The 20,575-nt window shown below is 34.1% G+C and overlaps 2 protein-coding genes across 2 annotated transcripts in view; both read right to left on the reverse strand.

The window, feature by feature from the left end:
- LOC148615661 (uncharacterized) overlaps positions 1-20,575 on the reverse strand; it is a 191,876-nt gene that overhangs the window by 19,412 nt on the left and 151,889 nt on the right. The gene's annotated exons all lie outside the window — the stretch shown is intronic.
- Positions 6,739-19,693, reverse strand: LOC148615662 (uncharacterized). Its single transcript, XM_088582126.1, has 3 exons — positions 19,518-19,693; positions 15,404-15,510; positions 6,739-8,037 (listed from the first exon to the last, which is right to left on the reverse strand). Exons 1-3 carry the CDS (start codon positions 19,606-19,608, stop codon positions 6,931-6,933), a joined length of 1,305 nt encoding a protein of 434 aa, XP_088438252.1. The 5' UTR covers positions 19,609-19,693; the 3' UTR covers positions 6,739-6,930.

Raw genomic sequence — 20,575 nt, forward strand, 5'->3', positions numbered from 1 at the left:
TGTACATTTACCCCCAATAAAACGGTCGTTCTCTGTCAATATTTTAACTGAAGGCCTGATAAGCCATCTGATTTTTAGCACGGAATGAAAAATCTGTGAGATTTGTTTATGTAAAGCCATCAATCCTAGAAAGAAAGTATAAAGAGCGGTGCTGAGTGCCAATCGTAAGCAGAGTATTTCGTGCGGGCGGATCTATATTTTTAAAGGTGGGGTACCGATGGCTCAAACACCGAAACATGTTTATCCTTTACCCTCCTGAATAAGAGAAAAGGCCGGAATAAACTGAGAAAACTGGCAGCTGGGATGAAAACTTAACAAGACAATGTAAATTTCTTTGGAAAGGTGTATTTGGTATGGTGCGGTGTTGTTTTGTTTGTTTGGTTTTTTTTTTTGCTATTTGAAATAATCATTACATTAGCTCACCTGGCCAAAGACTAAGTGAGCTTATGCCATCACTTGGCGTCCGTCGTTGTCGTCGTGGACAAATTTCGATGTTTTTTCCTCTGAAACTACCAGTCCGACAGGATGCAAACATGGCATGATTGCTCCTTACAGTATTGTGCACAAACTGACCGTTGGTATTTATGATCAGTGAAAATACATGGCCGCCTTACAAAAAATAGTCTGAAAACAGTTTTTTTCACAAATAACTCAAAAACCGTTTCCTGTAGCGAAATTCTGGAAGAGCAAATATTGTTCTGCATCAAGAGATGTGCTTATGCCGAAACTTTCAAAACCAACTGAGTTACGGCCCCTGATACAGCTTTGTTGGCATTTTTCGCATGTACAACTTCTTCTCAAAAACCATTTTACAGAGTTCAATGGAAGTGTTCCTTAGGGTATCCCACACAAAATATGATCGTTGGGATTTTTAATTCGTTAAAAAACATTACCACCGTTACTAGAAAAAGAACATAGTGGTCAGAAGGCAGTTCTTTTTGCAAATAATTTAAAAACCATTGTCTTTAGCAAAATTATGACAGGAATTAATTGTTCAGCATCACGAGACGTACCTATGCCGAAAATTTCAAAACGATTCCTCGACTGATGTAGGAGTACGTTTTTTTTTTGTCATTATTCCCATGTGCAACTTTGAAAATCTTCTTCTCTAAAACCATTGTACAGAATTCAATGAAAGTTTGCATATATGTTTCTTGGGGTATCCCACACAAAATGTGATCGTTGGAATTTTTGACCCGTGAACAAACATGGCCGCCGTTACTAGAAAAAGATAGGGGTAAAAAGGCAGTTTTTGCGAGTAACTCAAAAACCGTTGTCTTGAGCAAAATTCTGACAGGGGTCAATTGTTCAGCATCTTGAGACGGACCTATGCCGAAATTTTCTAAACGATTCGTCGACTGGTGTAGGAGTTTCGGCCCCTGAAACTGTTTTTTTATTTGTCATCTGTTGCATGTGCAACTTTAAAAATCTTCTCTTAAACCAACGTACAGAATTCAATGAAAGTTTGCATATATGTTTCTTGGGATATCCCACACAAAATGATCGTTGGGAGTTTTGATCCATGAAAAAACATGGCCACCGTTACTGAAAATAGAACATAGGGGCCAGAAGGCAGTTTTTTGCAAATAAATTGAAAACCGTTGCCTTTAGCAAAATTTTGACCGGGGTAATTCTGTTCAGCATCATGAGACGTACCTTTACTGAAATTTTCAAAACGATTTGTCAACTGATGTAGGAGTTACGTCCCTGAACAGCTTTTTTGTATTTTTCGTATTTACAATTTATCAACAGTCTAAAACCATTTAAGATCATTAATTGAAAATAAGCAAATTTGTTCTTTAATGTATTGTGCTCAAAATGACTGATGTGATTTTTAATCTTTGAATAGATATGGCTGCCTATACTAAAAATTTGCATATATGGGTAAGAAAACATTTTTTTTAAACAATTCAAAAACTGTTGCCTTTAGAAAAATTCTGGTTATGTCTTAAAAAATGCTAATAAAAGCATTTCCTGTATTTGACAATTCAGTTGATTTTAACTTGGCCTGTCTTAGATTGAACTACTCGGCTTTTCTGCTACACTAAAAATTACTTATGTGTGACGAAAAAGGCTGTGGACTTCCGTTTATGACGTCTTGTTTTAAAGTACCAGTCTCTGTGAGAATCAGTCTGTGAGGGAACATGGCATGAAAAAAAGCTACCTTGTTAAAAGTTTAATTTGGCTATATGCACCATCAGAATCAAGGGAAAAAAGACAAGATTTTCCATATCATTTTGGTAAATTGAGTTATAATTTCATTGAAACCATTTATTAAGTACGCTCTGCCTTAAAACCATGCAGAGGCTTACAGAGGGTGATTCATGCATTTCTTAATCCCAAATATTTTTTTAACGCAAATCCTATCTATTAAAAACTGTAGGAAATATAAGTGCTAATAAAAGTAGTCCACTGGATATATAAAAACTTAAAATTTTGTTATGCTCTACAGTAACCACAGATATTTGATGTCGGGATATTTTTTTAGGTGACTTCTGGATAATTATATAGGTTGATGTTTGAATAATTTGTTTTAAAGGTGCTGCCCAATAGCTATTTGTCACATATTAAGAATTATGCCTTCAATCTATTTTGACCCACCAAAAAAGGATGCGAATTAAATGTTCAAAACATGAAAATTTGCTGAGGGCTGCAACTTTATATATAACATAAAAAAGCAAATTATTTGTATCAGGAAAATTGTGGAATAAAATTTGTAAAAAAAAAAAAAAAAAAAAAAAAAAAAAAAAAAAAAAAAAAAAAAAAAAAAAAAAATTTTTGGGGGGTATTATGACGCATTGACGTGACTATGAAATAATAACGGTTCTCAAGAATTAGAGCGGACACAATTTGACACAATTTGTTAAGAATGGCCGAATGGACAGTACGACCGACAGATGGACTTTTGACCTAGGAAGTTGTACATACATTATGACACACCCTCTGGTGTTGGTTTATATACGTGTCAAGTATAAATTTGGAATCATAATGGTTCTCAAGATATAGTGCGGACACGATCTTTAACGCAGGACATTGGGTTGTCAACTGTTACCAAAGTTTTCGACCTTGACCTTTGACCTAGGAAGTTGTACATACGTTATGACACACTCTCTGGTGTGGTTAATATACGTGTCATAAATAAAGATAACGGTTCTCAAGATATAGAGCGAACACGATCTTTACCACAGGACATGGGGTTGTCAAATGAAACCAAAGTTTTTTTATCTTCACCTTTGACCTAGGAAGTTATATATACATTATGACACATCCTCTGGTGTTGGTTAATATACATGTTAAGTATAAAGTATGGAATCATAACGGTTCTCTAGATATAGAGCGGACGCGAATTCGTTACGGACGGACAGACAGACTGATCACTATAGCGCGACCCGCCTTAGGAGAAGCCCTACAAAACCGCGAAGACTTCCGAGTGTTGAACTCTATACGGTAACGCTAGAGAATTACTGTTGTGGACGAGGACCAATTTAGCTTTACAGGCCGAGCCAGCTGTGGAAAAAATTTGTGTTGTTAAAAAAATGGTCGATGATTTGAGGTCAATAGGTATTCACAATATTTAAAATGTCATGCATTTTTGCGGATCTAAAAAACGGTGGGGTGAATTTTAGCAATAATGAGCAAATTTTTAAAAAGCTGGCACACAATACAAGTAAACTTAAGAATATTTCACACATGGTCATCCAATTCATTTACCAGCTTGCAAATGAAAACAAAACAATGAAACAGTCTCAGCTATTATTATGATTTAAAGAGATATTCAGGATATTTGAACATATTATAGGGGCGGGTCCAGGGTTTTATGTAGGGAGGCGTAATCACGAGAATCAGTATAAAAGGAAATCAGATTATGACATGTTTTAAGATATGAATATGATCAATTTCCATATGATATTCAATATTTAGCAGATTACGTTTTTTTTTTCTTGAAAAAGAAGGAAGGCTGATACTTCTATTTAAATTGTCAATAACATCCCATACATCTCATACGTTTGTAAACCAATTTTACTTGATCTGCTTCTAACCCCTCCCCAGTAATTTGTCATACATCTACTACGTGCACAATGTATGTGTGTTGATGAAGTGCTAAGGTCATAAATGGATCAATTCATATATTTAAACCACCAAAATGTCATTTTGGAGGTCTGAAGTAGATTATGTTTAATTTTCTGTCATACATATCCTGATTTTAATTTTGAAAAAAAAAAAATAAAAGAAAAAAAAGACATGTTCATTCATAAGATTGTTCAAAATGAAGGTTTAATGTCTATCCAACTCAACATTCTAAGATAGTGAAGAAAGAAGTGATAAAATAGAATAACCATAAAATGAATACTTTCCATATAAATTTTATGGTAAAAAATCTGATTAACACTAAGAACCACAGACCCCTTCCAATACTTATATTTGAAACAGTGTCTATATTATATTTTGGTATATTTGGTATTCATAAATGCTTCAGTCCGACTTGGGTGCTTGCCAAACATGTAACTATACGCCACGAGAGGGAAAGGAGGGGGAGGTTAAGATGTAAAAGTAAATGAACTTATTCATGCTGTAGTTTAATGTTCGGGGTCCTCAAATGAGTGAATTTCAATGATTTCTTAAGTTCTATTGGAACAATTTAATGTTTTTAAATCCTCCACCCGCGAAGTTTAAAGGAGTTGTGCATGCTTATTAAAAAATTGCTCATTTTTGCTAAAAAATTCTGCATGAAAATAACAAAATTTTCGAACAAATGGAGCGGTTTTTCACCCCCTTTCCTATTCTAGATCCGAAAAATGCACATTTTAAATATTTTGATTACTATTGATCGCAAATCATTGACAATATTTTGTTCACAACAAATTTTTTTTCACAGCCGGCTTGGCCTGAAATTATTAAATTATGGCCACGTTAAGCAAATTGGTACTCGTCCACAATAGAAATTCTCTAGCGTTACCGTACAAACATTAGGAAGTCTTCTTCGCAGTTTTTCTAATTCTTAAAATATCACTCTTGACTTCCGTTTGGAATGGGGTACCCCTGGCGTGTTACATGCGTGGGTTGTCAGGCTATAATACGAAAAACCTGACTGCAAACCATAGTGGTGCACCGTGTTTGGAAAGATGCCACATTCCTCGCACGTTAAGGAACCCTGCTGTGGTATTCGATAGGAGTAGGAACCTTTGCGCTCCGCCACAGGAGGCTAAATTGCCCGACCCTAGCCATCCCTCCCTTTTTAGTGGCAATCTAAATTTGTTGACCGTGTTGCCCTTGTGTCCCATCCCTTTTTTATTTCATCATCATTTCATGTTCGTCTGAATATAGCTGAAATATTGCTGATCGGACGTTAAACCCAAACAATCAATCAATCAATCTACTACAGAAAAAGGTACAGGAAAAATTCCCACCAGAATTTTTACACTGTAACCAGTAAAAAAATATTCATGAAAAGTAGCAAATCCACGAAAATGAGCATAGAATGAGTTGTTTTTAGGACCTGATATGTATAGTTTCATTGGTCATTTTAAGATATGATGAATCACCCCCATACCTAACTTCTTGTTTTTCTTGTAAATTGACTTTTGTATTACATTCCTGATTTTTCATGTTTAAAACTCCATTTGTATGGAGGAAATTAAAGAGAGACATAGAGGAAGATAAAACTTATTTGCGACTAAAGAAACCTGTCCTCGCAGAACACAGAAATGAGAAAACGCTTTCTCTAATTTTGCTTCAATTTTCATACCGCTTGAACGGCGTGGAAAAAAATGTTCTCATCACTAGTGACTTTTTTATTCTCAGAGTTCGATTGGCTTAGAAATCAATTGTCTTTTTTGATTCCATCTTGAATCGCCTCGATTGCCATTGAAGTTATATTTCAATTAAATGAGATAATGTTGGTGTTTTCTCACTTTAAATAAGGATTATGAAGGGACTCGGGAAGATTTGAAGTGAAAAAAACCTTTGAAATCGTCTGGTTTCTTTTGTTTGGAATGTTTGCGTTTGTGTGACGTCAAAATGTTTCCTACGAATCGGAATCATAACGTTTCGTGCGCTTTTCATTTTTTTGTATTTTTTGACGTTTTTAGGGCATTGGAGAAACAGAATATACACTCAAAGCTTGTTGATTATGAATTGTCCATATCTCGTGAAATAAATTTTATAGTTTGTATAGCTCGGCAAGCCTCGCTATCAAAACTATAAAATTTATTTCACTCGATGTGAGAAATTCAATAATCAACTCGTTATCGTTGTAGATTCTATATTTCATAAATTACACTTGGAAGTTAAGTATGATAGTGTACTTGGAAACAAACAGCCAGTTATCATGTCGTTATTGCGTAAGTGTTCTTACCCTTACTCCCTTCTACTTACAACTAACTACTAAAGTAGATTCGGGTGAGCTCTATTAAACCCAAATACAAATCGAGAAAAGAAATGCATGAAATGTTTGATTTTTCACAAATTGTAACCATCATAAAAGGGCCTTCTACCCGTTATCTGACATGCATGATCCGTGGCTCTCCGTAAGCTATGTTAAGCAAGTAACACGACAATAAGCACATTCAAAATAAACTTTAGTGGCTGAAAAAACGAACAGACCAGCAGCTCTTTAGACAATTGACTCTATACTTATAGTAAATATTTTTTTCAGTCCAACATCAATTTGACCATATACCGATAATGATTCAATACAATGTGATCATTTCTAAGAACATCAAATAAATAGTGTAGCCGTCGAAGCAAAATTTAATTGAATATGCAGAAATGAATTCGGTCAGCAGATACCTATACATTACTTGTAGTATTTCACTATTAATTAATGTATTGTAATGAAGATCCCTCCCGGTACAGTACTGCTAAAATCATGTACATATATCAATATATATATATATATATTCACTACTTGTCCTCCTTAGTTTATTTTTATTAAGGCTCACTGTTGCTAATATGATTAAAATTTTCATTTTCAACATTTTCGTCATATGCATTTAAACCAGTGTCTCGACTTAATCGATCTTTTCCATCAAAATCGAAGTTCAGATTGGCTGCTGCAGCGGCTGCAGACGCAGCATCATAAGGTGCATCACGTGCAACATTATTATGATCTAAGATTTCAGAATTGCTTGATAAAGAGTTTTTAGTATTTCCAGCAAGATTTAAAGTATTCAACAAAGACCTTACAGACTCCTCGTCGTTTTCATTACGTAAAGAGCGATCATCGCCGTCACCAATTACTTGTTTATCATCACTATCTTCTCGCATACTTCTTCTATCATCGTCATCATCATCATCATCGTCATCGTCGTCATCATCTTCTTCCCGCAAAAATCTATCATCGTCGTCATCATCATCGTCGTCGTCGTCGTCATCATCATCATCACGAATGTATCTATCGTCGTCATCATCATCATCGTCGTCGTCGTCATCCTCTCGTACAGACCTATCACCAACATCTCTTTTTACTCTTCTCTCATCATCATCATCGTCGTCGTCGTCGTCGTCTTCAGCGTCTCGTTTGATCTTATCATCGTCATCATCATCGTCGTCGTCGTCGTCAGAATCTCTTTTGATCTTTTCGTCATCATCATCGTCGTCATCGTCATCGTCATCTGAGTCTCTTTTTCTCCTGTCATCGTCATCATCGTCATCATCATCGTCGTCGTCATCATCTGAGTCTCTTCTCCTATCTTCATCATCGGCTTCATCTGCATCCCGCACTAATTTGTCATCATCGTCTTCGTCATCACTTCTTTTCATCTTATCATCATCGTCGTCGTCATCATCATCGTTTCTTTTCATCTTATCACCATCATCACTGTCACCGTCATTATCACTTCTTTTCGCGATTTCATCATTATCTTCATTTACGTTTTGATTTTCTTCATTTTCACGTTTTTCTGTATTATCTTCTGCATCGCGTTTTACTCTATCATCGCTTTGGCCTTCACTCTGTCCGACTAACTGCTCAATTTCAGACTCTAAACTTTTAGTATCCAGACTTGAATCTTCTCTTTTTTCTGAGTTATCGTCAGTCTACAATTCAAGGAAACGAGAGTCTTTAAAAATAGTTCGTTCATTTAGTATATTTATCTTTTCATCGTATTTACTAATTACTCTATCTTAGTATAAGAAAATCGTACACAATGTATTTAAATATTTAAATCAACAACTTTGTTAAGATTTTAATGGCTCACGGAGATCGAAGTTATCACTGTTTTACCGTTTAAAAAAGACTATGAATATTTTCTTATTCACAACGGCGGTTCTTTACAAGAAACAATAATATAAAAATATAAGAAAATGTATATCGTTCTATTGCGAAAAATTGTTAGATTTGCATGTCTTAATATCTATATATCGCTTTTTTTTTTCAACAAACTGACACAAAATTATCTGCAGCAGTCTGTCTGACAGAGGCAACCTTGGGCAAAGCTGAAGGTACAAAATAGGAACCCCCTTTTTTTCAAATATTTTACTATACTATAGCCAAGTTTAGCAAGTTACAAAATATTCCACTCGGTAAATCTCAGTTCCTTCAGATATTTCTTGACTTAACATGTAAAATATGCAGAATCCTACAAGCAAATTTAATAATTGGAAATAATGTCTACTTTAATGAAATATTAGTTTATCTGGCATTTAGCAAGTATTTCCCCTTAAATTAGATCACTGGTAGTGATAGACAAGAATCTTTATACAGGCTAATGTGTACATCTCATTAGGGCAAGTGTCATGATGTAATAAATAAAGACTGTATAGGGCATGGTTTCATTTCTTTATTCCTGAACACCCTGGTTTTTTCCTTAAATCTTTTTAGAGGCAGTCCATGCTGAAACCAGGCAGATCCGATGTAACGGGCGGCGCAGAATATGTCTTTTTTTGTTCCAATCCAATGTTTAACCCATTATGATTTCAGAAAAATAGCCTAGCTGGCCGAGTGGTTTAAGGTGCTGGCGGTGCTGCTATAGATGTCATAGCGGTACGAGTTCGAGTGCCGCGGAGGGAAAAAGTTTCTAGTGCTTTTTTTTATTATTTATTTCAATCTTTCCGTTTCAGTAACTAACATTCACTTTTTATAGAAAACTTGAGTTTGTGATCTCAAATGAATGAATTTGTTTCGGATGAAATGTGGCATGACATGGTGATCTTTAGGTACCTTAATACCTCCCATTACCGAATCAATTTGTCGCCAAAGAATATTTCGGAATCTATTTCAGTATACGCCTATATTTGTACCCCACTGGGTAAAAAAAAACCAAGATTTTTGTGACTCAATTGCTTGAGCGTCTTAGCCTTCCTGGGATGACATGTGTAAACAAAATAAACAAATTTAGGTACCATCATGTAGCCTACTGTCTTAGCTTTACAATGGTACAAAAAATTGCGATAACACTAAGGGTTTGGTGATAAAATGAAAGACATTTACCCCTACCCCGCCTAAAAATTGCTGAAATTGACATATTTTTCAATGTCAAAACCCCTAGAGTATTGATGCTTCAGTAAAAAATAGCTTATTTGGTACTTTGTTTAGTATTGTTACAATTTATACCTCTGGGGTTTTTTTGATGAGTTTGGCGATTTCCGTAGTCCGAATTTATCAAAAAATGCGAAAAATGGGATTTTCGATTTTTCGGGCAAAAGTCACAAAAATTCTTTCCAACTTACTGCTCAACTAAAACGTCTCAAATTTGATATCATTCGATAGATAATTTAATTTTCTACATAAATGAACAATGAAAAACTAATTTTCAAGAAAAGACTTTCAAACAATGTTAAAAATATTACCTTTACCCCTAGAAAACTGGTCTCAGTATAAAACAGAATTATCACTCACAGCATACTGACATTGTAGAGCTCATATTTAAGGTATTCATAATTAAGATAATGATGTAACTAACATATCTGATTAATGCAGGCGCTTAGATTTTCCTTTTGGGGTGACATTGCTATAAGATCGAAAAAATGGGAATTTTCAGAATTTCTACTATATCACCCGATATTGTCTCAATATTGCACAATAGACATTTAGTGTTCTAGTATTTTAATTATCGATGTATTCAACATATCTGCTCATTTCAGGCGCGTATTTTTCAGTTTCAATATGACAATAATGAGTTTTTCATAAAATAGGGAATTTTCGGATTTTTATATTCTTCCATTTCAACGGTAATTGGCATTTTTTTCAAGTACCCTACTTCAAACAAACTTTTGCATATATAAACACATGCTTTAACGTATTCCAAGCCATTTGGGCGAAAAAATGGTACCCCATACCCAGTAAAATTTCCGTGAAAAACCCTACGACCCTTTTCACAAAAAATCGTAAAAGTAAAATTAGTCGTTAGTTGTGACGTCACAATACTTAACTCTATTATGACATCATAACTTACAACTAATTTTACACTTACGATTTTTGTGAAAAGGACCGCAGAATTCGTATGTGGTAGATTAGCATTTTTTGAAATGGTGTTGGATATATGTATACCAATTATTCATCGTAGTTGCTTCTTTGAAACCTTATATGTATAAAAAATAATGATAGCAAACAAAATCAAATCCAGTATTAGAAACTGAATTTTTGTCAACATAGATCCATCATAATTTTGCGTATGCTATAAACGATCATTTTCTTTCACATTGTGGCAGATTTTAGTGGGTAAGGGTACCATTCTTTCGCCCAAATGGCCTAGAATACGTTTAATTGTGCATTGCCTTTACTCATTAGGTAAGGTGCTACATAAATGTGTTTGAATATACAAAAGTGTGTTTGAAGTAGGGTACTTGAAAAACATTGCCCATTACAGGCGAAATGGTAGAAAAGAGTAATCAAGGGAACCAAGGTTATAGCGGTTATCAAAAGAATGTAATCCAGGGACAAAGACCAGACATGGAAAACAGACATACACAACAAAGAACATAAAGTAACTAAAATCATACATACAAAGTAACAAAAGTAAATGAGCAACTCGGACTCCACTAAAAACTGGGAGCATGGACCAGGTGCACCGGTAGGGTAAGCATCCTCTGCTTTTCTAGAAACACCCGCCGAGTTGCTCGAGTTGCTCATAAAAAGTCAAGTCCGGGGTAGACAAACGAGGAAAGGAAAACTATGACCCGTTGAATAAACCAGTTTTCATGGTGCTGATGGATACACCATAACGATCCACGAGTTCATGATGACGACCATAAAACTTCTGTAGTGATGACTTCAATCTTGTAGCAACATAACCCTGTTCAAGAAGCCTATTTGTTAGAGTTCTAGCGCGATACAAAAAGTCTGCGTAGTTTCGGCAATACTATATAAACACTCCATACGCAGGAGCCGAAGGGATGTTGCCACAGATGAAAGGAAAGTTGACAATTCTGAATGAAAAGTCATCACGTTTGTCGTATAGTTTGGTCAATAGTTTTCCTTTAACATCGATTTCTAACTGTAGGTCAAGATATGAGGCAGACTTCACAGTGTCTTTAGTATCTTTTATCTCAAGTTCTTTTGGGTAGATGCGATGTATCAAATCCCCGAAATTAGGATTGTTTAAAGATAACACGTCATCTATATAGCGGAAACTGAGATTGAAGGATCTAGCCAAACAATATTCTTTCTTTCTGATCAGATCAGCTATAAAGTCAGCCTCATAAGAGTGAAGGAATAGGTCAGCTAGTAAAGGAGCACAATTTGTTCCCATTGGAATGCCGATCAATAGAAAATATTAAAATCCGAAAATTCCTAATTTTATGGAAAAACTCATTATTGTCAGCTTGAAACTGAAAATAACTCGCCTGAAATGAGAAGATATGTTGAATACCTCGATAATTAAAACAATAGTACACAACATGTCTTTTTTACATCTATTATGCAGTGTGAGAAACCATTTTTCCTCAACTTGCCATTCTGGCTAGTGTAATATTGGTCTTGCAAGCCAAATATAAATTCAACTAGCCACATGTTTTGGTTTTTTTTTCTGTACTGTCATCTGTTTTCTCTTGGATTTGACTATCTTCTGCCTTTCTTTTTCTTTCTTCAACTATATTTTCATTTGTTTTTAAATTTATCAAAAACTTTTCCATTTTCGAATATTCCCTCCCATTTAAGTTTTTCATGTACTTTACAGTAACAAAATAAGTACTCCATTTCTCATATTTGAAAAATAAAATTATATTTCAACAGATTCATCATTTGGTTCTTGTTCATTTTTATTTTGACAATAAAACAACTAATTTGCAAGGTAACAAATCTTAAATTACATAAATAATTCCGTTTGAATACTAATACGAGATCAGGACCGTCGCCAAGGTTTTGGCGCATCCCGTTTACTGGAAAAGAAATGGCAGATCGTAAACAATGCTTTACACGTCAATAAAATTGTGCATTTCATGCCAAAATTCACTTGATATATTCAAGCTAAACTTCTTGAAATGTAGGGAACATATTTTTAAATGTATGATGTTAAGGGATGTTTTACTAAATAACCTGCTGGCTGGTATACTTTCCTTGGAACTTGCCAATCAAATGACGGTTGTAAAATTGACAAGTGTAAGCAAATGAGAACTCGCCAAAATACACATCTACTCGTATTTGGCGAGCTGGCGAGCGGAGGTTTCCCACACTGATTATGTGCTAAAAATTAACATTTTGGTTCATATTTAGGTATCCTTTTCATGGTTGGGGTGGCAATTACAAAGCTAAGACAATATATAGTTGTATCTGAATATACAAAAGCTTATTTTAAGTACAGTATTTGCAAAAAATGCCAATTATAGTTAAAGTGAAATGGAAGGAAATGTGAAATTCTGAAAATTCCTCTTTTTTTTTTAAAAACTCATCATTGTTAAATTGAAACTGAAAAATACGCCCCTGAAATGTGAAGATATGTTGGATACACCGATAACTGAAACAATAGTACCCAAACAATAGTACAACATGTTTATTGCACACCCTTTAATATTAAGTCACTCCACCTGAGGATCATGCAAAATGTGATTCATGGTAAAAAGCCTACATATTTTTATTTTTGATATCTTTTTTGAAATGTCATAGTAAACAGAAATTAACATGTGGTTTTTCATATAACCTGTGGTCTTGGGATATAAAAATTGTATAGAATGCACTGTAGATTTCAAAATTAAGGGAGATAACTCTGTAAATGGCACTCAAATACAATAGAATCTACTGGATTTTCAATGTTGATTATCGTCTAAGAGCAGGCAGATTTGAATGAATAATTATACATTTCATAGTATAGACCCATAAAACAACTTAATTACAAAAATAAAAATATGTAGCCTTTTTTAGGGTGTACATGTATCACATTTTTCAGATTTTGCATGATTCTTACAAAGACAGCTACTTAATTATTAACATTTAGTTCCTGTTGAGTTATTTTTTTCATGGGTTGGCCCGGATGGCAATTTTTCAATATTTTGACTTACTGTGAGTATTATCATAATATTCATCCGAGGTATTTCTAACGTAAAACATGCAAAATGGAAGAATGCATGAGGCTTTATTCATATGACAAAATGCAACCCTATTGAAAATTCATTTACCTATCGTAAAACACTCGTAAGTAAATCGCAAGTATTCGTGATTGGTCGTTTGGTTATCGTAATAATTCTGTTTCGAGATTAATTTTTTAGGTTATCATTTATTTGGACAATTTGGGAGCATTTTTGAATTAAAACCATTGTAATTTCTCGTAAGGTGTATGCATAACGATTTCAGTCTGCCATAATAAAGAGGAAAGTTTTTTTTCTCCAGACATGGTTTCATTTATGTTATGCATCTTTTCAGCATTGCACTGGATCTAACTGAAAAAAGATACTCCCGGTGAAAACGAAATACCGCATGACCGACAGCATGTCTGGTAAAAATACCTTCGGTCATCTAAAAACTATTGTCTTTCTTAGTTGCCCAAATAGAAGGAAACTTCAAAATATAAAATTCGGTCTGGTAATCTCTAGACCAATTTCGCTACACTGAGCAACTAAGTATTCATTGGGAAAAGACTTAAGGAAAGGAACAATCTAGATGATAAACAATCCAATAAAGTTTTATCACTATATACATGTGCCCCATCTTTTTGGGCTGGGATATGAATTATGAACAAAACAAAAATAAGGGACGTCATTTAAGTACCATTCTGTGTAAGAATCAGGCAATGGGTGGCACATCATTTTCCCCAATTTAGCCATTTTTGCCTAAAATATATTTTAGTAAATCTAGAAAACAACCAAAAAGCTATTTAAGTTTATCCTGAAGCATCTATGACATAGATATTTTTACTGCTTATATAAGGAAAGAGCGCAGGCAAATTTCCCCGCCATTTTTCCGTTGTGCATTTCAACTAAATTTGATCTATCAATATCTTATAAAGACAAATTTTACAAACACTTTGATGGTTATTTTTTGGTAGTTATCAGGTATAATCAATTGGTTAAAGCAATAAAATCTGTGGTTTTTTTTCCTTCGCGTGCCACACCTTATATACATTTTGCCCAATTCTTAGACGGATAAGTACTTAAAAATAATCATATTCATTCTGAATTTAAATTTAAATTGGTGAAGGGTTCATATCAGCACTTGTCCGAGGTCCAGGACCCTAAATTTCTGAAGATCTGATTTACCTAAGTCCTGCACCTACAATATTTACGCATACTCTTAAAAAGAACCTTTTCCTCCTGAAAGTCGAGTTAAACTCCTGATTGGTTTGGTTGAAGACTTCAAAAGCAAAATGAATGTTATCAGTACATAACAGACCTTGGGCGTTAGTGCTAGTCAATAGTGTGTAAATAAATCAAGGTCTCAGATTTTATTTATCTTTTTTATAGTTTCAGGCCTGGGTTTCATGAAAAATCTCAAAGTGAGATTTTCCTCAAATCTTCAATTTCAAGTGATTTGGGCCGGTTTCATAAAAAATCAAATTGAGATTTCCTCAATTCCTTCCTCAACTCAGATATCGACCAATCAAGTCACTTGAAATTACATGCTTGAGGATAAAGTCAGAGATTTGAGGAAAATCTCAGTTTAAGATTTTTTTTATGAAACCAAGCATTGATTGGTTCAACAAATTTCAACTGTTGAAATTTTAGTTGAGGAAGGATTTGAATGAGGATATTCTCAATTTTAGATTCTTTTTAAAACGGGACCCAGGGGAGGATGGATATCTCATAGACTTTTCCTCAACATATTTGCTTTACTATTATGTGTTTTCTTGTATGTATTTTAATTTATATGTGTTACGTATGTACCAACTTTTAGATCCTTGACTTTTTGTGTTGCCGAGATTGAAACCGCTTTGCTGAGGTTTTCCTTGTAATGTATAGCAGTGAACCAGTGTAGCAATTCAAAGTTCAAATGAACTAAAATAAGATTAATGGGTTTAAAAAAAAATACACATACATCAATACTTCTTCCTGCACGTTCGTCTTCATAAGGTCCGGCTGCAATTTTGTTCTTGTATAGCTCCACCTCATCTTCAACATCCCGCTTAACGATGTTCACTTCACCTGTTAATATAGGAAAAAAAGAGTGAAAACCCAAAATACACTGCTCGAATTTCAGGGGAAATACTTGAAAAATGCAAGTTGAAATTCAGTTTTGCTAGTAGAAATTATTTGCCCTAGCTAAAATTTGCCGTGGAATTCTACATTGTATATGTATATAAAGTCCAGAAATAACCCTGAAAAATAAATTTAGCGAATGTAAATTTTCAGTACTTGCTAAATTTAGCTAGTGGAAAAAATTATTAAATTCAGTCCCTGAAAATATGCCGAAGAATGATAAAATAGACATTGTTCGCAAAGTACAGGGAACATGCCATAATGTAATATTATTTTTGTTTAATATGAGACACAGAAGTTGTCATAAACATTCATTATGGTGTGGCTATAATGTAGGTTATTCGGGATTTTACCAGGAGGCATGGGCTCATATTCCCCGAGCTGTAGGTGAAGGGCATATAGAACAATGACAAGGAATATAAGACCATGATACATCCTTTGAATATCCCAAATAACAAAGATGTCTTACTGGAGTGTCTTCAAATATTAAAGTTTTTATCTGTCATAGTAAGTAACCTTTTTTCTGTATTTTATATACACAGCCGTTCACGTCATCAACGTCAAATACGCACGTCGTATGTGACGTGTTATTTTTCTTGAATTTCACACATTCAACATGTTGTCATATCGCTGTATAATTGCTGTCGTATGTATCTCGACGGACGGGGATATATACAGTACTTCATAACACACGCAGTGCGTATGCGTAAAAAAGTTCCAACAGTAATTTTGAGCATCTTCATATAATTATATGGGGACCTGGGCATCACCGACGCTCCGTTCAAAATCTTGAATTAATCTTTTCTATTATAAGAGTTAAATCGAAAAAAAAACGACTTTCGCATTCGTCATTTACATCGAATCTGGTGGAAACTGGTTTACGGTTAAACAAGTGTCGGATTTGAAGGCTGTAAGAAAGGTGACAGTTTTGTGGATTTTTATGTCTCCGAACATATCTGAAATGTTTCTATGACTTATAAATCTTTTTAAAGTTCTTTGCAGTAATAAAGTCAAGTTTATGTTCCCTTAGCTCCCATTGCAATGTCTCTTGATCTACCTTACGCCTGTTGACCCCAGTTGATCTCGATACAAACGAAGAACTGCTCCAGAACGGAAGTGAATGTGAAAGTCGCCTATAGGAACCAGTTTTTTTTTCTAGAACATGTAGGTTACTATACGATCGGTCAATATCCGTGGGAAGTCGAGGTAAGTCATATAAGGAATTGATCACTGGATCGGGGCAACTGCAGTGAATGTGGTAATATGCATGATTGGATAAAAAAGCTATGCATTTCATTGGTCAAAATTTCGGGCAATCCAAATGATATAGGCAGTCGGAGTCCTGCCGCATAGGCCAAAACGGCGGACACATTATCAGTCACTGTGGTTTGGAAGGGAATTTTGAGAAGCAGCAGTCCGGGCCATATTTAGGTTTTTTCCAAAGATTTCACAAGATTTAAAGGTGCCATTTGTTGACAACTTATTTAAATTTCTTTTATGTGAAGGGGCCATTTTCCGTCAGAAGGGACTAATGGCTTCGGATCCTGATCGGCAATAACATCAGCGTATCGCGAACATTTTGTTATTGGCTTCATCGATGGAATGGTTTAATCCTGGTTTGCGTATTCCTATTAATTAAATAGTTGAAGATAAAGATATTCTTTATCAGATTTTACAGGTAAAAGTTATAGACAAAGACAAGACAAAAAGACAAAATAGTTTTAGTTTATTAAAGTCTCACCGCTCACATAAATGTACAAATAAATTTAGTAGTATATACAGACATTTAAACATACAATTGAGAGCCACTCTTTAAAAAGTTATGAGAGACTATCTTTACATTTAAAACATATAAAATAAATATTTTCAAACAATAAAAAAATATTAAAAATTAACTATATGAAATATTTTTTCGTTGAATTAAAATATCATGGCAGATTTTGGCATAATAAAAGCATGTTTTCATTTCTAAATAAATATATAAACTTTTCATCACCAGATACAGTTAAAAACTCAGGGTAAGAATAGCTTGCTTGGTGTATAACTCAGTTCGTAAAAGTGAATAAAAAGGACAATTAAGTATAACATGTTTTTCATCTTCAATTAAAACACACACATCATTAAAACATAATGTAGTCATAACATCGACATACCTACATTTCAGAAATAAACTTAAATTGTTAAAACAACACAACCAACTATGTTTATTTAAACCATTAATTAAAAGTGGGCAAACTAGGATGACACCGATAGAATGATAGTGGAGCATGTTCCTTTGTTAATCTTGTGTTAGTACATATAGTTGCATGGGTTGATTCTTTGATAGCTCATGTTACAAAACTACTTCAGTCTGCTATCTCTATTTGCTATAGATACGTGTAACGTATATATCTTTTTCTGCTTATATTGTAATATGTAATGTAAGAATTTTGGGTAATTAAAAGCCCAGTATATGCAAATTTGATCCTTAATTTTCATACTTGAAGCCTAGAGCACCGTCCCTTGGTGTCCCTTGTCTTGAAGCAACTCAAAGGACTTGCTTCTCTGCATTGGGCACAAAGAGGCTTCTAGTGAGAATTATGTCCACTGTATTTATTTATTTATTTTTTAATGCATTACTATCATTATTGCAAATAGATATGCCCTTAAGTGAATATACATTTACAATCTTTATTCATATAATAATTTGATGATCATAATTATAATCTCCATTATCATAATCCAATTTTGTAAATGAAACTGAGGTGTGCCAGTATGATAACTAAATACTATGGGTTGATTACTATGATGTATTACTCACAATTCAAGTAAAAGCTAAAAAAATGTGACGATTATTTAGTTTGTAAATTAACTATTGATATTATATGTTATTATATATGTTCAATCAAAACGGTTGTATGTAAAAAATTTGTATTGTAACCATGCCCTTTATGGGCCCTTTATTGGTGAATAAACATTTCTATTGATAAATTTACATCGGAATGTAAAGTCAAATTGATTAAATTGCGAAATCAAAAAGTCGTCCCCTTACATTAGGCCGTTTATACTTGACACTTGCCATTTTTGCTCGCATGACCCAAAATTTTTACCCATTGACCTTTTAACCTGTATTTCATGCCGATTCTAAATAAAACTTGTTTATCATTTATTCATTTATGACGTTCGATAAACAATGTAATTTTACATTGTGGCGTCATTTTCTTGAAACAATAAACTGCTTCAACTCCGGTTAATGTTTAGACGTTTTCTTTGTTTGTACTCTCTACCATTTGATCATCTGGTCAATAAACCAGAGCATGTTAAAGACCTTCCCAAGATGGCGATCGTCTTTTAATATTGCATATTTATTATCGTGAAGCATCGTGGTCTTGAAACTGTTTAGGTTAAATAAGATTAACCAGATAAACATGTTCGAAGAAAAAAAACACGCCTTATCTTTCCATTGTAGGTGAATTGAGTATGAAAATAACGAGAAAATATATTATTTTCCATGATGGCATCAAGATCTGACAGTAGTGTGAACACGTAAATAGGTTATTCTTTTAGGTTTGGTGATTCATTGTTACAAAAAAGGTAGAGGACTTCCCTCGGTTTATATCACGTTATCAGACATGTTCATATATCACGGTATATTAAAATATTTGCAGTAAAGTTCTTCTGTATTAAAGGTTTTGTTGTCCATCTTTGTGTAACTTATTGTCATTTTTGTTGGGATATTAAAACTGTTTCAGGATTAGTGTACGATTCACAAATATGACAGATATTGCATATTTATAAGGATTGAACTTTTAAATGAATATGAACTTAGGAAAATGGAATGCACTTCATCGACTTTTTTTAATCTGCAGGCAATATACTGCTGTTAATATTCGCAAGTAAGTAAAAGAACACAAAATATATTGATAGCACAGTAGTTGACATGTCATTCGGTTTTGTTTTCACAAGTTGCCTACCTTCGGCGTTACCACTCGGTGCACAGTAGATGCCACAGATAATAACCAGGACCAAACTTGTCATTTTCACGACTACGTTCCTCGACAGCATGCTTAATCGGCCCCAAAAGAATGGTTATTTTTCTCCTTCGTAACAAACAGTCGTCCAACGGAAAATGGCGTAACGTCTTGTATGACGTCACGAGTACACAAAGCGTGTTGGGAGCTACCATTGACTATTTAGAGGGAAGGAAAGGTAAATCAAATAAAAAAAAGGGTTATTGTCAAAAGATTGAGACAGACCCTATAATAATAATGATACATAAAACAAATCCGAAAAAGGTTTTTTTATTGCTAAAACGCAATAAATGTGCAGGCACTCAGAAACAATACATATGCATTATAACTGGTTGCGCGCAGTTCAAGATGTCCAGGTCAAGACAAAGTAAATCCTTCTTTCTGCCATCACACTCTTATAGAGATATTAAGTCGTTATAACGACTTAAAAATAAGTGAACACCTGGCACTAATGGGCTTCCGTACTCTTAGAACATGAAATTATCTTTTGTGCTTTTTTTTTCACACAAATAGTTACATTGTGTTTACGATATTCCCTACTTGCGGAGCTCGGGATGCAGCCATATTTTATCCTGTTTTACCTCCCGTAAGAGCAGGTACATATTTTTATTTTTGATATTTTTTTTAAAATGTCATAGTATACAGAAAGTGACATGGAGTTTTTCATATAACCTATGTTCATATGATATAAAAACTATATAGAATGCACTGTATATTTCAAAATTAATGGAGATAACTCTGTAAATGGTAATGAAATACAAGAGTGTCTATTGGATTTTCAATGTTGATTATCTCCTAAGAGCAGGCAGATATGAATGAATAATTACACATTTCACAAAATTATATTGGTCGAGTCCGCATAATTAAAACATTTTTTTAATTACAATTGGCTCTCAGCAACAAAAGCATTGTATTTTTTTTCTAATTCATTCTTCAAAATTAGTTTGTCTTGGTTTATTGATGTATAGAATTAATTTATCTATCAAATGATACCAAATTTG

This window comes from Perna viridis, chromosome 5, assembly GCF_037379345.1.
Source record: "Perna viridis isolate PV_CMFRI_1.1 ecotype Kerala chromosome 5, ASM3737934v1, whole genome shotgun sequence".
In the NCBI taxonomy this organism is placed as follows: domain Eukaryota; kingdom Metazoa; phylum Mollusca; class Bivalvia; order Mytilida; family Mytilidae; genus Perna; species Perna viridis.

What these genes read in the sequence shown, in the direction of transcription:
- LOC148615662 (XM_088582126.1), bottom strand. Translation starts at nt 19,608, where the DNA reads ATGCTGTCGAGGAACGTAGTCGTGAAAATGACAAGTTTGGTCCTGGTT. An exon ending in ACCGAGTGGTAACGCCGAAG is followed by an intron (nt 15,511 to 19,517) that starts GTAGGCAACTTG and finishes CTATATTAACAG; the next exon opens with GTGAAGTGAACATCGTTAAG. An exon ending in GTGCAGGAAGAAGTATTGAT is followed by an intron (nt 8,038 to 15,403) that starts GTATGTGTATTT and finishes CTTGAATTGTAG; the next exon opens with ACTGACGATAACTCAGAAAA.